The sequence below is a fragment of the Podarcis filfolensis genome (genome assembly GCF_964270895.1).
Source record: "Podarcis filfolensis genome assembly, chromosome: 9".
NCBI lineage: Eukaryota > Metazoa > Chordata > Lepidosauria > Squamata > Lacertidae > Podarcis > Podarcis filfolensis.
In genome coordinates, this window is record NC_139610.1 from 71,410,797 (window position 1) to 71,430,778 (window position 19,982).

At 45.7% G+C, this 19,982-nt stretch overlaps 1 protein-coding gene and 2 long non-coding RNA genes across 3 annotated transcripts in view; 2 read left to right on the plus strand and 1 right to left on the minus strand.

Moving 5' to 3' along the window:
• ADRA1D (adrenoceptor alpha 1D) overlaps window positions 1-5,925 on the plus strand; it is a 64,267-nt gene extending 58,342 nt beyond the window's left edge. Inside the window, exon 2 of the mRNA XM_083571480.1 lies at window positions 1,856-5,925. Coding sequence (XP_083427606.1) covers window positions 1,856-2,430 — 575 coding nt within the window. The 3' untranslated portion in view covers window positions 2,431-5,925. The remainder of the gene's footprint in view (window positions 1-1,855) is intronic.
• Window positions 5,926-6,066: 141 nt separating this feature from the next.
• Window positions 6,067-8,109, minus strand: LOC310742532. The gene is made up of 2 exons (XR_014538518.1): window positions 8,047-8,109; window positions 6,067-7,667 (listed from the first exon to the last, which is right to left on the minus strand). It is a non-coding gene; the product is annotated as an uncharacterized lncRNA (long non-coding RNA).
• LOC310742526 lies at window positions 8,039-9,995 on the plus strand. Its single transcript, XR_014538510.1, has 2 exons — window positions 8,039-8,111; window positions 8,590-9,995. It is a non-coding gene; the product is annotated as an uncharacterized lncRNA (long non-coding RNA).
• The last annotated feature ends 9,987 nt before the right edge of the window (window positions 9,996-19,982 follow it).

The window sequence follows — 19,982 nt, forward strand, 5'->3', positions numbered from 1 at the left end:
AATGTTTAAATGTACTTTCCCCCCCAAAAAATCAGAGTCTTTTCTGTTGGGGATAATTCAGACTGAAATTCCCAGGTGTCAAAAAAGGTTATTTATGTGTGCTGTTACTGTGGCCCATGTTTTGTTAGCCCCAAAATGGAAAACGAGCAAAGAAGAATGGCAGCTTAAGTTGTCAGAATATGCACAACTCGCAGACTTAACATATAGAATAAGAGAACAAGAAGAACATATGTTTAAAAAAGATTGGAAAGTGTTTATAGAATATGTGGGAAATAATTGTGTACAGCTGAAAGCGCTGGCAGCGTTAAGATGAATTCAACAGTGTAAATAAGTTTTGATGGATGCAATAAGTTAGATTCAGTGTTTGATGTGTAGGGGAGAGGGTTCAAACCCTTTCTGAACCACGCAGCACACTGTTTGGCCCTGGGCCCCCAGAAGACCAGACCAGGTGCTCTCGCACAGTGACAGGTTAAACAGATTTTGCTGCAGCATGGATCGCTCCAGTTTAGAGTCCTAGCAAGCCAGCCATGCCCTCTTGCAGGATATTCCATTTTCTTCAGACACGCTTCCATTTTCCAGCGTCCCCCTCCCCAACAGTCAGCACTCCATAGTCACTGAGCATGTGCAGTCTGCAAAGGGATGCAATGTGATCCTTCTGTAAACCTTGGGTTTTCCTGAGCCAGGTGAAACCTTCCACTTCTGCATGAACTGTTCTGGCTCTGCAGGGTCAGCAATTACCCTTCAGACATGACTGTTGGATGGATGTAGTAATAATAATAATCATAATAATAATAATAGGGAATAATAATGTTTAGGGAAGCTTTTAATGCTTAACAGACTATTGTATTTTAATATTTTGTTGGAAGCCGCCCAGAGTGGCTGGGGAAACCCAGCCAGATGGGCGGGGGTATAAATAATAAATTATTATTATTATTATTATTATTATTATTATTATTATTATTATGCCCATCTGATTGGGTTGCCACTCTGGGCGGCTCCCAACAAAATACTAAAAGCACAATAAAACATCGAACATTAAAAACTTCCCTACCCAGGGCTGCCTTCAGATGTCTAGAAGGGATATTTAGATTCCAGCATTGCTGGGGTTGGACTAGATGACCATTGGGTCCCTTCCAACTCTACAATTCTACAATTGTATTATTCTATGATTCTGTGATGCTAAGAGGGATAGAAGTACCTAAAATGTATAGAAATTTATTCATGTATGCAACTACAGTGGCGAGAATGTTACTTGCCCAAAAATGGAAAGAAGAAGAAGTCCCAGCAAAGGAAGAATGGATTCAAAAACTTATGGAATATGCAGAAATGGCGAAACTTACCGGAAAAATAAGAAATCAAGAGAACAAACATTTTATAAAAGAATTAAAATGGTTTATTGAATATTTACAGATAAATTGTAAACAGATAAAAACACTGACAAGATTACTGTAATAACCCGCAGCTACATAAGATTATATATTTAAAGAAGATAAGTAAATGAGTAAGTTAAGATAATTTAGATAATGCAAAAGATATTAAAAATAAATTTAAGGAGCCACAGAAAGAGGGGGAAGGAAGTCAAGTTTTAAAATGTCTAAATGTCTAAAGACCTTTTTTTGCTTTACTGTTTTGTAATTAATATTGTGTTTATCAATATTTTCATTTCTTTTTGTTTTCTTTTTTGGTGCATCAAAAATATATATGTCAAAATGACTGTAAAATCAGTGAAAAGTATGTATCTGAAAAGTATAATTTAAAAGAAAAAAAAGATTCTATGATGCTAAGGTTCGTGGTCTGACCCTGCAAAAGCCATTCTTATGTTCTTGCCTTGTTTTCTCTCCCATCTCCCACCCAGGTTCCTTCTTCCCTTCCCTGAAGCCCTCAGGGATGCTCTTCAAAGTCATCTTCTGGTTGGGCTACTTCAACAGCTGCGTCAACCCCATCATCTACCCTTGCTCGAGCAAAGAGTTCAAGAGGGCTTTCACCCGCCTCCTCAAGTGCCAGTGCCGGAGGAGGAGGAGGCCCATTTGGAGGGTCTACGACAACCACTGGCGAGGGGCCTCCATGAACGGGTCGGGCCAAGACTCCGAGAGGGAGCCCAGGTCCAGGATCTCCACACTCAACGGCTCCTTCATGTTGAACTCGGGCACCTTGGAAAGAGCAAGCAAACGGAGGACTCTGAACTTCAAGAGGTGGAGACTCTTTTCCCCTTTCCAGAAGCCCTCCACCCAGCTGAAGGAAAAAATGAACAGCCTCTCGCAGAAAATCCGGGGCAGCTCCCTCAAAGGGGGCGGCGCGGCCTCATACAAGACGGAGGTGGAGTCAGTCTCCATTGGGATCCCCAATGAGTTCATGGAGTGCGTTGAGTACCACATGTATGACGATTTGACGGATTCCGAGTCCTGCGGGCTTAAGGAGACGGATATTTAATTGCCAGCAGGGATCTTGGCCCTTTGGGGTTCTGTTTTCTTTTGTCGGTGTCTCTCACGCGGTGGTTGGCTGTCAAAAGGGGGGCAGGTAGACTCAAGTGGGTTCCCTGGGAGCCGAGTGCGGGAGCCCAAGTTTTGAGTACAAAAGGCCCCATGCTCTGTCCCAAGCCATCTCCCGTCCAAGAAGGGTCTCAGGTAGCAAAAACAGAGGAAAAACTCCTCCGCCAGATACCTGGGAGAGCCTCTGCCTGGTCATGTAGGCTATACTGATTCAGTTGTGTCTGACTCAGGATAAGGTAGATTATAAACTGTTTGATTTGAACCCGGTCCTTTCCCTCAGTTGTCATCAAACTTGGAATCTGCGAGGGGAGAAGTTGCCACCTCTTCCTTCCACCGGGCAAAGTCCAGCGCAAATGCCCGATTTTAAGCCCAGGTGTGGGGTGCCCCATTTTGTACTGGTGCTCAGAATATTGCGGTCGAATCCGCCATGGATCTGAATGGGACCCTTCGAGGTCTACATGGGCAGGTCCAGCTCAACAGACTCCCGTGAGCGTTGGGGTAGTCCATGGAAGAAGAGTTTGTCAGCACAGGAGACAGAGCAGTGAGAAATATTTGTTTCTCTTATAGGCAAGGGGGTGGTCTTGCTAGGGTTGGGAAACCCTTTTTAATCTGTGCCCCCCCCAATACTTGGCACCGGGGAAACCCCAAGTATTTTCCTAGAAACTCCGAAATGCATAAACTAATGGCACAAGTCAATAGACGGGTTTGGGGGTTTTTTGCATAAAATTGCCCAACTGTTACTCTTTATTCTGAGCTCTTGGTTGCAGAAAACTGCAATTTTTGGCCATGTGGAGTGAAATATACTCGGAGTCGAGAGTGGATTTCATGCTCTTTATTCAGCTCATAGCGGTGAGGAGGAATGGACGTTCCCCCAGGATGTCTGCTTTATGTACATTATTTACACAATGGGCCCCACGTGATTGGCTAATTCCGGGATTCACCTGTAGGCCAATCAGGTTGCGGATTCACTTCCACCTGGAGCTGGATTGGGTGGTCCTGTGGACCAATCAGACTGCTGCATTCTGGATCCTATTGTTCTAGGGCCAATCAGACTGCTGCATTCTGAATCCTATTGTTCTAGGACCAATCAGACTGCTGCATTTTGGATCCTATTCAACTCAGTACATAACATGGAAGCAGGAGAGGTAAGGGCATGTCACCTCAGGCAGGAGGGGGAAAGAGGGTAGCCAATCAGAGAGCTCACAGAAGCTCCACCCCTTGATCCAGAGGGGAGGAGGAACAGTGTCTAACACAGAATATCTCTTTCATGTCATTGATGTTTTGAGGGAGAAAGCAAGACGGAGGGAATATCTGCTTGGAGTGCAACTTTCTGAGGGACACAAATGCGGCCCCCAAGGCCTCCCTATCAGGCCCTTGAAACACTCTCCAGGCCACGCCCTCCCCTCAGGCCACGCCCCTCACTGTCCCTGCTTTGCATCCCGAGTGTTTCTGCTTGGCTCAAGTGTGCCCTTGACTTCTGACGATGCCTTTTGCTTCTCTGGATGGAAGATGGAGAGCAATGTGTATGTGTGTGAATGTGCAGAAACATGCCTACTGTACAAAGGTAGCATTTGCATTCATTGCTCCGCCTACGTCTGCCTCTGACTCCGCCCACTGCCAGCGTGCAGCCCTCAGAAAGCTACCCAGCTGGGAAGGCGGCCCTTTGTGTGAAAAAGGTTGTCCACTCCAGGTTTAGAGAACAGGAGATGTCCCCATTTTCAAAATTTATTCCTGCAACAAAGTGGTCTTGAAGCTTGCTTTCTAATCGGAGTTTTGAAGAACCCAAATCTGATGTTCTTTAGATTTAAAAGAAATGCCGAAACCAGCAGAAATCCTAAAAGCAGATCAAATGTAACTTAGCTATGAAGTGAGGTCAAGTCAGTACAGTGGTACCTTGGCTTATAAACACCTTGGGTTACAAACACTTCAGGTTACAGACTCCGCTAACCCGGAAGTAGTACCTCAGGTTAAGAACTTTACCTCAGGATTAGAACAGAAATTGTGCTCCGGCGGTGCGGTGGCAATGGGAGGCCCCATTAGCTAAAGTAGTGCCTCAGGTTAAGAATAGTTTCAGGTTAAGAACGGACCTCCGGAACAAATTAAGTTCGTAACCAGAGGTACCACTGTATTACAACAGGGACCTTTTTAAAAAAAAACCAAGGATAGAGACCAGGTCTCCTTAATCCGTTTGGAGAGATTGTCAGCTTCACCAGTGGAGTCATTCACACGGCAAGGAGAATTTAACCACCTTCCCCGGATCCCACAATTTGCAAACTACCCAGTATTTCCAATTTGGTGAGGGGAATGTGATAAAATTCACTTCGCCACAATGACTGGGTGTGAGAGACAACCAGCCCTCCACATGAGTCCACACTGCTATGATTGTCTGTTTGTATGGAGGCCCAAATGACTATGAGTTGATGACGGTCACTCAATGATGAGGGGAAATCACTCTGCATATCCTCGTGCATGAAAAAGCAATCCCCACCCCACCCGACTGCCAGAAATCTTATTTAACCAGCTTGGCGTCTCTCATTGCCCACATGCTTTCAAGTGACTCTTTGTGGTCATAGGACTAGAAACTTGAAGCCAGAATGAAAGCAGAGGTTCGGTGGAAGCACAAGCTCATGCCCAGCACCCAGAATTCTGAGAGTGTTTAGATTTGCACAAAACTGAAGAATCGACCAAAGAAGGAAAAACTGGTAGGATTTGCAAAGGTTTCCAGCTTGATTCAACCTCTAAACTGAGGTTTACAGTTGTGTTTCAAGGGTAGCAACTGTGATTTTACAGTGAGAAGAGGGAAGGAAGGAAGGAAGGAAGGAAGGAAGGAAGGAAGGAAGGAAGGAAGGAAGGAAGGAACTGCAGGTGTATGGTGGGACAGCAAGAAAGGGCTGTATGTACATTTTTCTATTCCCTTTTCTCTGTGCTGTCACAGCACACGCCGACTGGATGAATTTCAGGCGGCCATTCTGGTGTTTGTCAAAATATTTTCCCCAAGGCAGCCAATAATGTCAGGCAAAAACTGGCCCTGATTGAGCTGACACAACTCCATCTGGTCTGTGTGTGTTTCTGAGATAACATTTGCCAAAATTAATGATTGGAAAGAACCGGCGACTGCATGTAGACCCTCTGAACCCCCAGATTTCTTAAATCACTGGCAAAATTCCCAATAGGACAACTTGGATTAAAGCGCGATTCCTCCCCCCCCCCCTCACAATCCCTTTCGTTTTTTATTTGGACCTGGGTGGCAGCCAGAAAATCAGGGCCCATAGCAACTGTGAATCAAACCCAAGTGCTGAAAATAGCATCGTAGCCATTGAACGCCGCCTGTAGTTGTTTTCATAAGGAAACAACTTTGACTGGCCATCAAAACCCCGTTGGCACGGAGTCAAAATTCCACTTGAGGTCAATGGGAAGGCTGGAATGTATAATTTTATTTTTTTAAAAAAACAGTTAATGTGGAGTACTACTAAAATCTGTGGATTTCTGTTGATTTGGGATCAAAACGGACAGATTTCTGAGCATGATGCTTCGCAAACATTGAAGTAATAGTCAGGATGCAATGAATATTCTCTAGTTTTGCTCCCCCCCCCTAAACTAAAGATAGACATTTTGGTGGGTTGGAAAGATGTATTGAAAAACATTGAAAATTACGGGACATTTAGTCATTCCTGCCCAAAGATACCATGCTGTGAGCATGATGATGTCACGATGCTATATAGCCAATGGTATTTGGCCGTGTGAGGACATGACCGAGGGCAACTGAGGGCAATTATTGGGTGCTGTGAGGACAGTGCTTTCTGCAAAGCTTTTGCAGGCAACCATTCTTTTTCCATGACATGAAAAGCTGCTGTAAGATGGGCTTTTCTGTGACTCAAGCTTTCCAAGGCAGCGATATATATATGGCGGATGTTGCACAGTGAGTGGAGAAGATAAATCAGGTTCTTAACAGGAATACTAAACATATGCTCTCTCCTGGAGCATTGACTGCTGTGATTGCAATGCATACACAATTGGGGAAGCAGTTCTTTTCTAGTAACAACGAACTGTTTGCAGCTTTGCTAAGCCCCCATGAAACACTTACAATTTGTTAACGGAATCCCACCCTGCCATCTGTTGCCACAATTGTCCTTTGATGCCACTCTGTTTTAAGCACAGTGTAAAAAGTGTAAAAGAGAGATGGTCAGCTTGTATCTGGAAAACTGTGTCCAATCCTAGGTGCAGAATTGTAGCGTTGGAAGGGACCCAATGGATCATCTAGTCCAACCCCCGACGACGAAAGGGAAATAAAATAAACATAAAGATATAAAACCTGGTCAGCTCGTATTAAAAATGCAATTAAAATCCATTTGAAAATAAGCATGCATACAAGTTGATGTAAGCCTTCCAGAGGCCCAAACTGGTATCCACCCAAAACTGGAGTTCATAGAAAATATGTTTTCAAATTTAGCCAGGGTGTGGTGAGGTCCTCAGACTGTTGCTTAGTAGATGGTGGGTATTTATTCTTGCAGGCACAAAGTTAAGGTCTTTAAGTGACCATAGCAGCTCAGAAAATTTAGTTGTCCTGATACATACTACAGGAATATGATTGAAAAGTACACAAACATCTGCAAATATCAAAGGTTCTGCCAGTACAAAATTGATACGGACAGCAACTTCAGACCCAAAAGGAGTATATCTGGTGGCATTTTCCGTATCACAACTCCAGCATCTTTCTGTATCAGACAATACTTCTTATAAAGACATTGTGGAGCCCAATACACCCCAAACATCCATTTTTGCTGGCTCAGTCTCAATTTTGGATCGAGGGAAACATTCTGCATAGATCCGAAAGCAATTTTCCATTCTTTAGCTTGTGTAGCACATTCTAATTCTCTATTCCACGCCGCTTCATGTCCAGAGGAGGAGAGCCAGAATGGTAAATAAAGTCCTATAAGGTCCAGTAGAAAGAGATGGGAATGTTTAGCCTGGAGATAGGGAAGATGGGGGAGGGGAGGCAGAATAGCTGTCTCCAAACATCTGAAGGGCTGCCATACAGATATGCTGGTATGCTGTTGGGCATCTCTCTTGCCCCAGAGTGCAAGACAGGAGCCTAATGTTAGAAATGGCAGGTGAGCAGATTTTGATTAAACTTTGGGAGACATCCTGATGGTAAGGTTTTGCAGTGTGGTAGACTACCTTGCGGGACGCGGGTGGCGCTGTGGGTAAAACCTCAGCGCCTAGGACTTGCCGATCGCATGGTCGGTGGTTCAAATCCCCGTGGCGGGGTGAGCTCCCGTCTTTCAGTCCCAGCTCCTGCCCACCTAGCAGTTCGAAAGCACCCTTAAGTGCAAGTAGATAAATAGGTACCGCTGTATAGCAGGAAGGTAAACGGCGTTTCCGTGTGCTGCTCTGGTGCCGGTTTGCCAGAGCAGCTTCGTCACGCTGGCCACGTGACCCGGAAGTGTCTGCGGACAGCGCTGGCTCCCGGCCTCTAGAGTGAGATGAGCGCACAACCCTAGAGTCTGTCAAGACTGGCTCGTACGGGCAGGGGTACCTTTACCTTTACTTAGACTACCTTGGGACATGAGGGCTCTCCTTTACTTGAGGTGTTTTGGCAGGCTGGCTATTGGTCAGAAATGTGTTTTGGCAGGCTGTTTTGGCAGGCTGGCTATTTTGTTTTGGCAGGCTGTTTTGGCAGGCTGGCTATTGATGCCTTATGAGGAACGGCTAAGGGAGCTGGGCATGTTTAGCCTGGAGAAGAGGAGGTTAAGGGGTGATATGATAGCCATGTTCAAATATATAAAAGGATGTCACATAGAGGAGGGAGAAAGGTTGTTTTCTGCTGCTCCAGAGAAGCGGACACGGAGCAATGGATCCAAACTACAAGAAAGAAGATTCCACCTAAACATTAGGAAGAACTTCCTGACAGTAAGAGCTGTTCGACAGTGGAATTTGCTGCCAAGGAGTGTGGTGGAGTCTCCTTCTTTGGAGGTCTTTAAGCAGAGGCTTGACAGCCATATGTCAGGAGTGCTCTGATGGTGTTTCCTGCTTGGCAGGGGGTTGGACTCGATGGCCCTTGTGGTCTCTTCCAACTCTATGATTCTATGATTCTAAATAGTATACCCACATCTTGAGGTCAGGTTGGATGGCCTCAAGTGGATTCCGATGCTATGGAGTCTGTGAAAATGCTCTCTTGCTAGTTCCTCTGCAGTCTCTTATACGAGAAGGTTCATCACTAGCCGGCACTCCTTCCCACGGAAAGTAGGAGCAAAGTATCTGCATGCGTCCAGATATTTTGTAGGTTCAGAACCAGGTTTCCCTAAAGATCCCCCACATTGAGCGAGAAAGATTCCTGCATTTCAGGGGGCTGGAATAGATGGCCTTTGTGGTCCCTTCCAACTCCTCAACCCCACCCTTGGATTGTGTCAGCAACCTAACATTTCCGTTGCCTCGAGTGACCAAACATATATGCAGTCATTACGGCCTCAACAGGATCATGTGGAATGGGAGATCACAAGAGTCAGCGCCCAGGTTAGGACTAATAAATAGAACTGTTTCTGCTTGCTTGTTATTTACGTGTCAGGTCAACTTCTCGTAAAATGCTGGTGTGTTAAGCCAAGTTGGTGAATACTCAAAAAAAAGGGAAAATGAAGTATCCAGATCACATTGGCCTGCATCCAGAAAAAATAATAATATTGCAAAGTGGCTGTAGCGAACCTCAGTCTGGCAGGGCGTTGAAGGGATCACATGCCCAGACCTTCTGAGAAAATCCACTCTAGTCCACTTTAACAGTTTAACAATAAAAAGAATCAGCCCATGAATCCAGGGATAGATGCATAAGCACATGAATCTGTGAATGCATACTCAGTGAGTGGTCCAAAGAAGGGTCATGCAGATGTAGGACAGAGCTATGCACACGAACTGCGTTGCTCTTGGTTCTTTTGCTGCGGAAAATTCCCGCCGCTGAAGAGGCAAGCCTCTATTTCATTATTCAGAAGACTTGCCTCTTCTGCAGCGGGAAGGAAAACAGCAGCAGCAGCAACGACCAAATGCAGAGCCCTATGTTGGACAATGGATGTAACATATGGATTGTGTATGTCAGATCTATCTGATCCCCAGATTTCCCTCGTCTGCTCAGCACAGTTGACTGAATTCCATACATCAGCAAAAATCTCACCAGTGATACGAAAGAAGGAAGAAAGCTTCATCCACTGTAATGCTGGACTGATGTTTTATAATCTTTCTATTTTATTGTTTACAGATGTGTACATAGGTGTACATTTCCTTTAATGAATCTTTGGATATTTCATGTCTCGTTCCTCTTTTCTCTCTCCCTTTTAACAATCTGCAAGTGTATTTATTAGCCAGAGTGGGTTTTTCCTTCCTGTCATTTGATGCAAACTCTGCTGGATTGATTTATGTATACCTTTGCAAAACCAGAATGCACATTATTATTATTTTGTTTATTTGTACCAAATACACGCACAACTCTGCCTAAAAAAGAAAAAAAAGTGCATTGTTTAAGACGTGACGTGTTCCTCTTTATTTATCAGCTCTCAGAAGAGCCTATTGAGTTGCCCTTGAAATGCAAAGCAAACTCTTCATACAAAACAGCTTCAGAAATATCAAGGGAAGCCCAAAGAGTTTTCAGAATGCTAATGACATTTCATTACGGGGCCCAATCGCTCTTTGCAGCTCTGGACAGTTCCATCAGATTGCAAGTGGCAGGGCCATATTTTTAAAGTTCTTTGCAAACAAATGCACTGCTTGATATAATAAAAAATCTCCAAGCAGTTTACATAAAAACAAACAAACAAAATCCTAGCATTTTTTTAACGCTGTCCCACCTAAAATTCTCCCTGCATATAGAAAAAAAGCACATCAATGAAAGGTCTGCACTAAATCTTTCTCCCAGGTGATGTGTTAGTTTATTACATGCAAGGAGAGTTGCTTTTAATTTACATGGGTGAACACCAGTAAACAGAACCACAACCCAACACATACACACACACGCAGCAACGGAGTCCTGATCCAATGGCTCTTCTGGGTCACATAACCTCCAACATTTCTCCGATGAGCATAGGGATGTCCAGTGCTATTTTTCCAGAAAAAGAGGTACCGAAACTCATCATGAACATCTTCCTTGTTCTCTTATAATGGCAATGGCTGGGGGTGGGTGGGTGGAGCCCTGGGAACGTCATATTCCATACTCTCTAACATTTCTCTGATGAAAATGGGGATGGGGAAAATGGGGAAAAACAGGACATTTGAGGATCAAATCTGAAACCAGGATGGCTTCTGTAAATCCAGGACTGTCCCTTGAAAATGGGGACAATTGGAGGGTCTGAGCTCAGCAGCCTCAGTCTGCCTCGCAGCCAATCCCCAGCTGTCTTCCAGCGTACAACCAGTTCTGGGCGTGGGGTGCCTGTCAGCTTCCTCTTCCTCCCTCGTCTCATTTTTGCCCTTGCAGAACCCAGCTGGGAAGAGGATGGGAGCATAACTAGAATTAGAGGGCTCCGCCTATCATTTGCTCTGGCGCCACCTGCTGTTGGGCTCCCTTGTTAGGATCGTCCTACGAGCGTGTAGGACCCTGGCAGAGACACATGCCCGACTGGCATGTTCTCTCCCTCCTGGTCGGTCAGGAGCTTTAAAAGCTTTCTCCAGCCTGAACATCACAGCGACTGATACCAAGAGGCATCAATTTACAGAACCTGCAGGGTGTTAGCGGTTCACGTAACAGACTCAATAGCTCAGCATCTTGGCTAATCTACTTTTATTTACATATAATACACTCGGAGCATTCTGACTTAGCTCCTTCCTCTTTCTCATCAGACAGCAAAGAGAGAAAGAACAAAGGACAATAGTCCCACATCACGGAACACAGTGATAAAAACATCCTGTCTCCGTCACTTCCCACTATGTGGAATGAAAACATACAGCGTCATGTTATAGACGACAATCCCATGACTGCAAGCACGGAGCAAGAATCCTAACATCCCTGCCTTCCACCCCACCAGTTGCAATGGGCACCAGCCACCACTGTGGAGGGTCCTGCTCTCCTTGTTTTTCCTCCCCCAAGGCCTCGGGTTCCAGGTCCTGACAGCAGGTCCATCACGGCCCCCCAGTGCTGCTGTTTAGCTCATCCATCTGCTCTGCTGCTTCACTACAGACTTAGGACAGCTGGGAAGTCGCCTCTGTGCCCTGGAGAAGTTGAGATATATGTTCTTTATCCACTGCCAGAGGTTGTGCAGAGGGCTCTGCAATCTGGTTCAGAGAAATGCTGGATTCAGAACTAAATCAGGCTGATTCTGACCAATCCCTGAGTCACCCCGAGTTGGACCCACCCGGGGTGACCCAGGGCTGTCAAAGTAAGAGTGGGGGGAGCAGTTGGGCTGTTGTATTCTCAACACACTCTAATTCCCTGGAGAATTTATGGGTGGCTATTTCGTGGGAGGGATTCAAGTGTGTATCAGAGCTTGGGGTTTCTGCAGTTAAAGTGGAGTCGAGCTCTGCCCTGATACAACCAATACACTTTTTAAAGAAACAAAAAAGAAACTGCAGTTTGGAAAGGGGAAGGGAAATGCGTTGAAAAGTGTGGGGCGAATAAACAACTAATGCGAAGACGTATAAACACCCTGCCAGCCAAACAGGATAACTGCTCATTGTCATATAACTGCTCTGCAAGCAAATCAGAACAAATTGTTCAATAAAGGCTGGTTATTATTAACCAACCACCTCATAAGCTTTGTGTGAGCATATCAGGACAAATGAAAGACTCATTTTCATACAACTTTCCCATAAACAAATCAGAATGAATTGTTCAATAATGACTGGATATAAACTACGCTTTGTGCAACCAAATGAGGAGGTACCCCTGTCCGTACGGGCCAGTCGTGTCTGACTCTAGGGTTGCGCGCTCATCTCGCTCAAGAGGCCGTGAGCCGGCGCCGTCCAAAGACACTTCCGGGTCACGTGGCCAGTGTGACGAAGCTGCAGCTGGCGAGCCAGCACCAGCGCAACACACGGAAACGCTGTTTACCTTCCCGCTATAAAGCGGTACCTATTTATCTACTTGCACTTAGGGGTGCTTTCGAACTGCTAGGTGGGCAGGAGCTGGGACCGACCGACCGGAGCTCACCCCGCCACGGGGATTCGAACCGCCGACCATGCGATCAGCAAGTCCTAGGCACTGAGGTTTTACCCACAGAGCCACCCGCGTCCCCCAAAAAATGAGGAGGAATGCTCCATAAATAGGTCATTGCGAGGAGACCTCAATGCTTCTGCCATTAAAGTAATGCCATTGCTCACAAGGATCCTATTGAAGAACAGGACAGATGCATGGATTATGACTGCATCTACCCAAGTCATCCTCACAACACCCTTGTGAGGTAGGCTGGGCTGAGAGTGAGTGCCTGGCCCAAGGTCACCAGCAAGCTTCAGAACTGAGCAGGGATTCGAACCCTGGTCTCCCAGGTCCAACCGTCTAACCAATAAGCCACAGTGGCTGTTTTGCTGCTTTGTGAAAATCACCATCCTGCACTTGCATTTGCTGCTGCCATGACAGGAAGGGAGCCATAGATCTGCAGCTGTCATGACTAATATTAACAACGAGCTGAAGATCATTAGCACGGAATGAGATGGACCCAACAAAGTCATTTGGACGGTGTTAAATTAACCGAGAGCATCCCTCGAGCAGAATACTAAAAGCCCAGCTTCTCTTTTGCTGCTGCAGGAATCGTGATGGGGAAAATCTCACATGTTTCATCTCCAATACCGATGTTCCATCAATGCCACTGTATTTAATGCAGCAAATTAATTTTGGGGCGTTTTAAGCTGGGAGTTATGTAAGCGATTTAGTCTCACCGGCAGTGGCTCAGGACATCTTTCTCTTTGTTTCCATCCCAACCTGCCCTGAAAGCTTAGTGCAGGGGGGAGTCACACTGATTTGGAAACTGAAACAGAGGATCACATCAATTGGGAAGCGGTGTACCTTCGCAACAAAAATGCAAAACTCCAAAGTCATATGGGGGGAAAACACTCCAGGTTCAGAAGTGATATCCCTCTGATCCCCATTGCTGTCAGACAGACAATGTAGGAAGGATGTTCAATTCCTATTTGTGGACTTCTCATGGCCATTTGGTTGACCACTATGGAAAGAGCACACTGGACTACATAGACTAAGACGTGCGTGACACTGTGGTTTAAACCACTGAGCCTCTTGGGCTTGCCAATCAGAAGGTCGGCGGTTCGAATCCCCACGATGGAGTGAACTCCTGTTGCTCTTTTCCAGCTTCTGCCAACCTAGCAGTTTGAAATCACACCAGTGCAAGTAGATAAATAGGTACCACTGTCATGGGAAGGTAAACAGCATTTCAATGCACTCTGACTTCTGTCACGGTGTTCTGTTGCACCAGAAGTGGTTAAGTCCTGCTGGCCACATGACCGGGAAAGCTGTCTGTGGACAAACACCGGCTCCCTCGGCCTGAAAGCGAGATGAGCACCGCAACTTCATAGTCACCTTTGACTGGACTTAACTGTCCAGGGGTCCTTTACCTTTACCTTTTACCAAGGGTGGAGAAACCGTGGGTCATGGGAGTTGTATTTCAGCAACTTCTGAAGGGCCACAGGTTCTCTACCCCTGGGTCAGGGCTGGAGTCAGATGCACGTCAGCACAAAAGATGCAGGGCTCCAGTGTCAGTGAAGCTAACTCTTTATTCAAGGAAAAGAGCTACAGCCCAGTAACACTCCCCAGAAGGTCTTGCTCCTGTGGAGCAGTTGCCAGGACTAAAGGTCCCTGGCTTCCACCTTCTCTAAGGCTCCTCCTCTTCCAGATGTTTCCCAGTTTCAAACAGCATCTGCGCACCTCCGACTTCTGTTCTTTCCTCTTCATTATTCTGCACATTCTTGGAGACCAGGAGGGAGGGGAGATTGTCACAGCAGGAGGAGACTCCCTGGATTCTTCTGCAGCTTCTTGACGTCCCCGTCCCCCCTTCTGCTTCAGCCTCGGAGTCTAAGCTGCTCCCCGTCACTAGCTCTCCCTGCTCACTAAACCCTGTTGCCCTTCCGCACCCAACACTTCCTTCTCCCCAATCTTCTCTCTCCAATCTCTCCTCGGTGTCCCACCACCAACCCCCTGGCTCTGAACCTTCTTCCTCTGGGGTTTCCCTTGGGGTTTCCCCAACTGGTACCTCCTCCCACTCCTCGTCATCCAGCCAGTCCAGCCAGTCCAGGCCACCCTGTTTTTAAAACAATACAAGCTTTGGGCTGGTGTTTGATCCCCCTGAGATCTCAAGGCATGCCAGATCTATCGCATCACATTATTTTTTGCTCTCCCCCCCAGGGTGAGATTCAAGCAGCAGCGTAGTGTGACCGGGGGGGGGGGCAGAGGGGCTGTTGCTCTGGGTGCAGAATTTGGGGGGAGAGCAAAATTTCAAAAGAAAACTGTAAAAAAACAGAAAACAACCAAGCCCTAACCGGAACCACAGGTTAGGGGGTGTAATACTTGCCTTGCCCTGGTCAATGACCAGTATAAAGTAAGCAGCACATAAGTGACACACAAAACACTACCAAACCATTCTATGTTCTAAATCTTATATTTATAATCCAAAAATTGAGAGAGCTATGTATAAGATCTACTACAGAAGCCACAAACAGAAAACAATCAGAAAACTCATTCAAATTGTGTCCAAAAGGAAGTTTCAGTCTTTAAAGTTCCTTTAGCCAGGCTCCTGGACACATTTTGAATGAGTTTTCTGTTTCTTGCTTCTGTGCATAGCTCTCTCAATTTTTGGATTATTAATGTAAGATTTAGAACATAGAATGGTTTGGTAGTGTTTCGTGTGCCACTTATGTGCTGCTTATTTTATACTGGTCTACTACGAAAATTGGCAGCATAGGTTCATTTCTTTAGTACTTGTATTGCCCTGGTCAACGGCAACCCATGCTACATCACTGGTTTCCAGCTAGTACTTGAAGCAGGAATGCATCCTGATTGAACATGCACACACAAACTGTAATCCCAGTAGCTCCATGAGCAAGGAAGATCTTGTCCTACAATCCACAAAGGTCAAACCATCGAGCAAAGCTGCCCTTTGCTTGACCATTTATCCAAAGTTTGGAATGTGCAACCTTATTTTGGGATTGCAAGTCCTCCGAGGATACAGACACCTCTTGCTTTGATATAAAGCTGCTGCTACAGGCTCTGCAACCTTGGAATAAGGAGTGATGCAGTCAGAAGAGAGACATTAACTGATTGGTGTGAGCAGTCAGTTGCTCCCCCTCTGCTCTTCTCCAGTTCTCAGTTGTTTCCTTCTTGTGCACAGAAGATGGCAGTATTTGTTCACTTTTGAACTGGTTACTGAAAAGCGGGCATAGGAACAGCTCTTTGGTAGGTAAGAGCTAACCAATTTATTGTTGCAGAAACTTTCACGGTCAAGAGCCATTTCCTGAGAAGTCATCCTTGGATTGCTAGATGGCGGGGGGGGGGGGTGTCAGGATTTTAAAATATAAAAAGGGAGGGTGGCAAGCAAGAGGCAAAGGCAGAGAAGTGCAAAGTGTCTATGAACGGAAAGCAGAGAGGGTGTGTGTACTTTTGTTACCCAAGAAAATCATTAATAAAAGCAATTTAAAAACAAAGGAAGAACCATACAGAGTTCAGAGGCAGGTTACTTAAGAGGCTTCTTTATACCTTATACGTCCAAGTAGGGTCACTTGAATACATCTTTTAATTTTGGCAATCTTTTCCAGCTGGATCCCAAAAGCCTCTGCCCTAGGTGTTTGATTTTGTTTTATTTCTGAAACCTATCTTTTTGTACCGTTTTTATAGTTCTTTTTAGCTGGTTTTATGATAGGTTTGTTACGGACGCGGGTGGCGCTGTGGTCTAAACCACAGAGCCTAGGGCTTGCCGATCAGAAGGTCGGCGGTTCGTATCCCCCGCGATGGGGTGAGCTCCCGTTGCTCGGTCCCAGCTCCTGCCAACCTAGCCGTTCGAAAGCATGTCAAAGTGCAAGTAGATAAATAGGTACCGCTCCAGCAGGAAGGTAAACGGCGTTTCTGTGCGCTGCTCTGGTTTGGCAGAAGCGGCTTAGTCCTGCTGTCCACATGACCCGGAAGCTGTACGCCGGCTCCCTCGGCCAATAAAGCGAGATGAGCGCCGCAACCCCAGAGTCGGCCACAACTGGGCCTAATGGTCAGGGGTCCTTTTACCTTTACCTTTTATGACAGGTTTGTTAAGTCGCCTTGGCGCATATGTAAACGGAGATTCATTAATCAATAAAATAAACAAACCAACAAACAAATGTAGCCTAGGCCTGAGAGAACAAAATGGTTAATGTTTCAATGGGAACTCGCCAAATTCACACTTCCAGAAAGGATGAGGACCAACATGCAGCTATCCTTTTAAATTTGCACTTGCTCTGAATTTTGTGAGGTGGTTTGCCATTAAAACATAGAATCATAGAATTACATAATTGGAAGGGATCTCCCAGGGTCATCTAGTCCAACCCGCCGCCCCCCCCACAAGGCAGGAATCTTTTGCTCAGTGTGGGGCTCAAACGCATGACCCTGGGATTAAGAGTCTCATGCTCTACCGACTGAGCTTTCAGTTTTGCGTTCAAATTTTGCTGTGATCATGAATGCATGGGTTTTAGGCATACTATTCTAGGTCTGCCTACACACCTTTTCCATATCAGGATAATAATAATAGAATCAGAGAACTGTATAGAGTTGGAAGGAACCCTGGGGGTCATCTAGTCCAAGCCCCTGAAATGCAGAAATACAAGGTGTGTTTGGCACAACTCAGGTACCGCTTCATTGCTGGGTGAACAGGAGGCAGCCATCCAACATGAAGAAATGAACCTATGCTGCCAATTCTCGTAGTAGACTAGTATAAAGTAAGCAGCACATAAGCGGCACACAAAACACTAAAAAACCATTCTGCGTTCTAAATCTTATATTAATAATACGAAAATTGAGAGAGCTATGTACAAGATCTACAACAGAAGCCACAAACAGAAAACTCATTCAAATTGTGTCCAAAAGGAAGATTCAGTCTTTAAAGGTTCCTTTAGCCAGGCTCCTGTAGATATCAACAAAGGTAAGTTGGATCAAAAGGAGTGTCGGCGATGTTACGTTCAAGGGTTAGATATCAACGAGGATAAGTTTGATCAAACGAAGTGTCAGTGATGTTACGCACAAGAGTTAGACAGGGTGCCGGCGTTTGTCACCTGTTTCGCCCATCAAGAGTCTCGGGCTTCTTCAGTAAATTCTCTCTCATAGTTTTGATATATTTATAAACATTCAAGTCCATATATTACATTTCTTCTTAGATTAAGCTATAATAAATATTTCATTTCTTTCTTCAGGAAATTCTCCCTCAAGATTTTGGTGTATTTACATACATTCAACTTCATATGCCAAGTTCTTTCTTGACTTAAGCATTTATTCACTTACTAAGCTGCTTACTTTATACTAGTCTAATCCAGCATGAAGAGGCAGGACTTGATCCTGACCTACCTCAGCAGCTTGTTGTAAGGATTACCAAATTCACATAAAGACAGTGTGGCATAGTGGTTAGAGCACTGGGTGTGGGAGACCAGGATTCAAATCCCCCACTTAGCCACATAGCTCACTGGGTGATGTTGGGTCAATAACTCTTAACCTACCTCACAGGATTGTTGTACGGATAAAACAGAGAGCGGGAGAGGACCTTCAGCTCCTCGGAGGGGAAGTGGGATATGAACGGACAATAAAATCAGAGGGCTCAAAGCAGTTCCAGAAGTAGCCTATAAATGCTATATGTCACCATCATCACCCTGACATATGGCTTTCAGGCCACCTCTTGAGCTCATGCATTTATTTCTGTCGGTCTGCAGAAGCACCTAACTTTATGTGCCCGCTTGTAAACAATTGCTAAATTTAGCACAGCAGGAGAAATGTGATCCCGAGCCTAAGGGCAGGTTTGCACTCAGGAAACAGAAAACAGTTCAGCTGATGACACAGAGCGGACAGGGACACTATAAACAAACTCGACTCTGTGGGGAGGAGAGGGGGCAGCATGAACCAGGGGGCAGCAGGGCAAAGTTAAGGGTGGGTGGCTGTCTATTCTATCCCATGGCCGGATACTGCCTCTTTTTTCCACCACCACTGATTTGCACCCTCTTTGCATGTTCTTGCCTGGCTGGAATGTGCCCTTCCATCAGGGGATTCCCTTCCTTCCTGCTTCTTCTCCAAGTTCAACGTCAGAAGCGAGCCTGCCGTAAATCACAGGGAGTAGGCGAAATTAACTCTTTATTTGAAACCTATGATATGCCCAAGAGTGCCAGGCAAATGAGCACAGCAACTCTTTCTCAGTTGGTCCCCACCTTCCCACAGTTGCCTAAGTCTCCTCCTCTTCAGGCTTCCCCTCCCCAAGCAATCTGAGACTATGCCTCCATACCTTCCTTTGCTCCTCCCGTTTCATGCCTCTCATGGTCCTGGGAGACCATCAGGGAGGTCGCAGCAGGAGCAGGAGACACCTTGACTTCTTCACCAGCCTGACTCATCTCTGCCTCTTCACCTCCCCCTGGCCACTCTCCCGATTTTGATTCTGGACTTCTCCATGCTGCAGACTCTCCCTTCTCTCCAAGTCCTGTTACCTCTTCAACTTCTGACACCTTCTCCTCCCAGCCTTCTCCTTCCAACCACTCATTGTTGTCCCACCACCAATCCCCAGGCTCTGAGCCTTCTTCCCTTGGGGGTTCCCCAGCTGCTGCCTCCCACCGTTCCTCCGCAACTGTGACACTGGCTATATTCTGGATTCTCCTTGAGTGTCTTTGCCCAGCTGAATTGTGTCCTTGAACACTTAACAATGCCTCTTGCTCATCCGGAGGAAGGATAGAGAGGCGCTGTGAGCACGGGTGAAACTTCTCCTGCTGTACCAAGGAACAGTTAAAAGTCATTCCTCCACTCTTTTGCCTTAACACAGTCAGGCCATTCCTCCACCTAGTTCAGTATTGTCTACACGGACTGGCAGCAGCTTTCCAGGATCTCAGGCGAGGGTCTCTCTCCCAGGCCTGCCTAGAGAAGCCCAACCAGTCAATGACATTCAAGCCCATTATCACTATGTGAAAAGCTTCTCTGCTTGTTTACCTTAAGCTGTTGTTGCTGCTGCCGTTGCTGGTGTGTGTGCGTGTGTGTGTGTAATTAAATTTTCTGTTTTACAATTTAGAATACTCATTTAAACTCATTTAAACATCCTTAAAGTATCAATGACTTTCCTTCATCTTTCCATGGTTCATTCTGCATATCACAAATCCCTGCATATTTTACAAAACCTAAACCATTCAGTATTCCATTATTTCATTCATCAAACTTATTTACACTGTTGAATTTATCTTAATGCTGCCAACGTTTTAATGCTATTATTATTAAGTTTTAAGACATTTAAAAATTCGTTTATTTTGATGAAATTTATATTCCGCTGGCTGTAAGAAAAACCTTTCAAGCGATTCCAGTTTTAGTGCAGCTCCCTG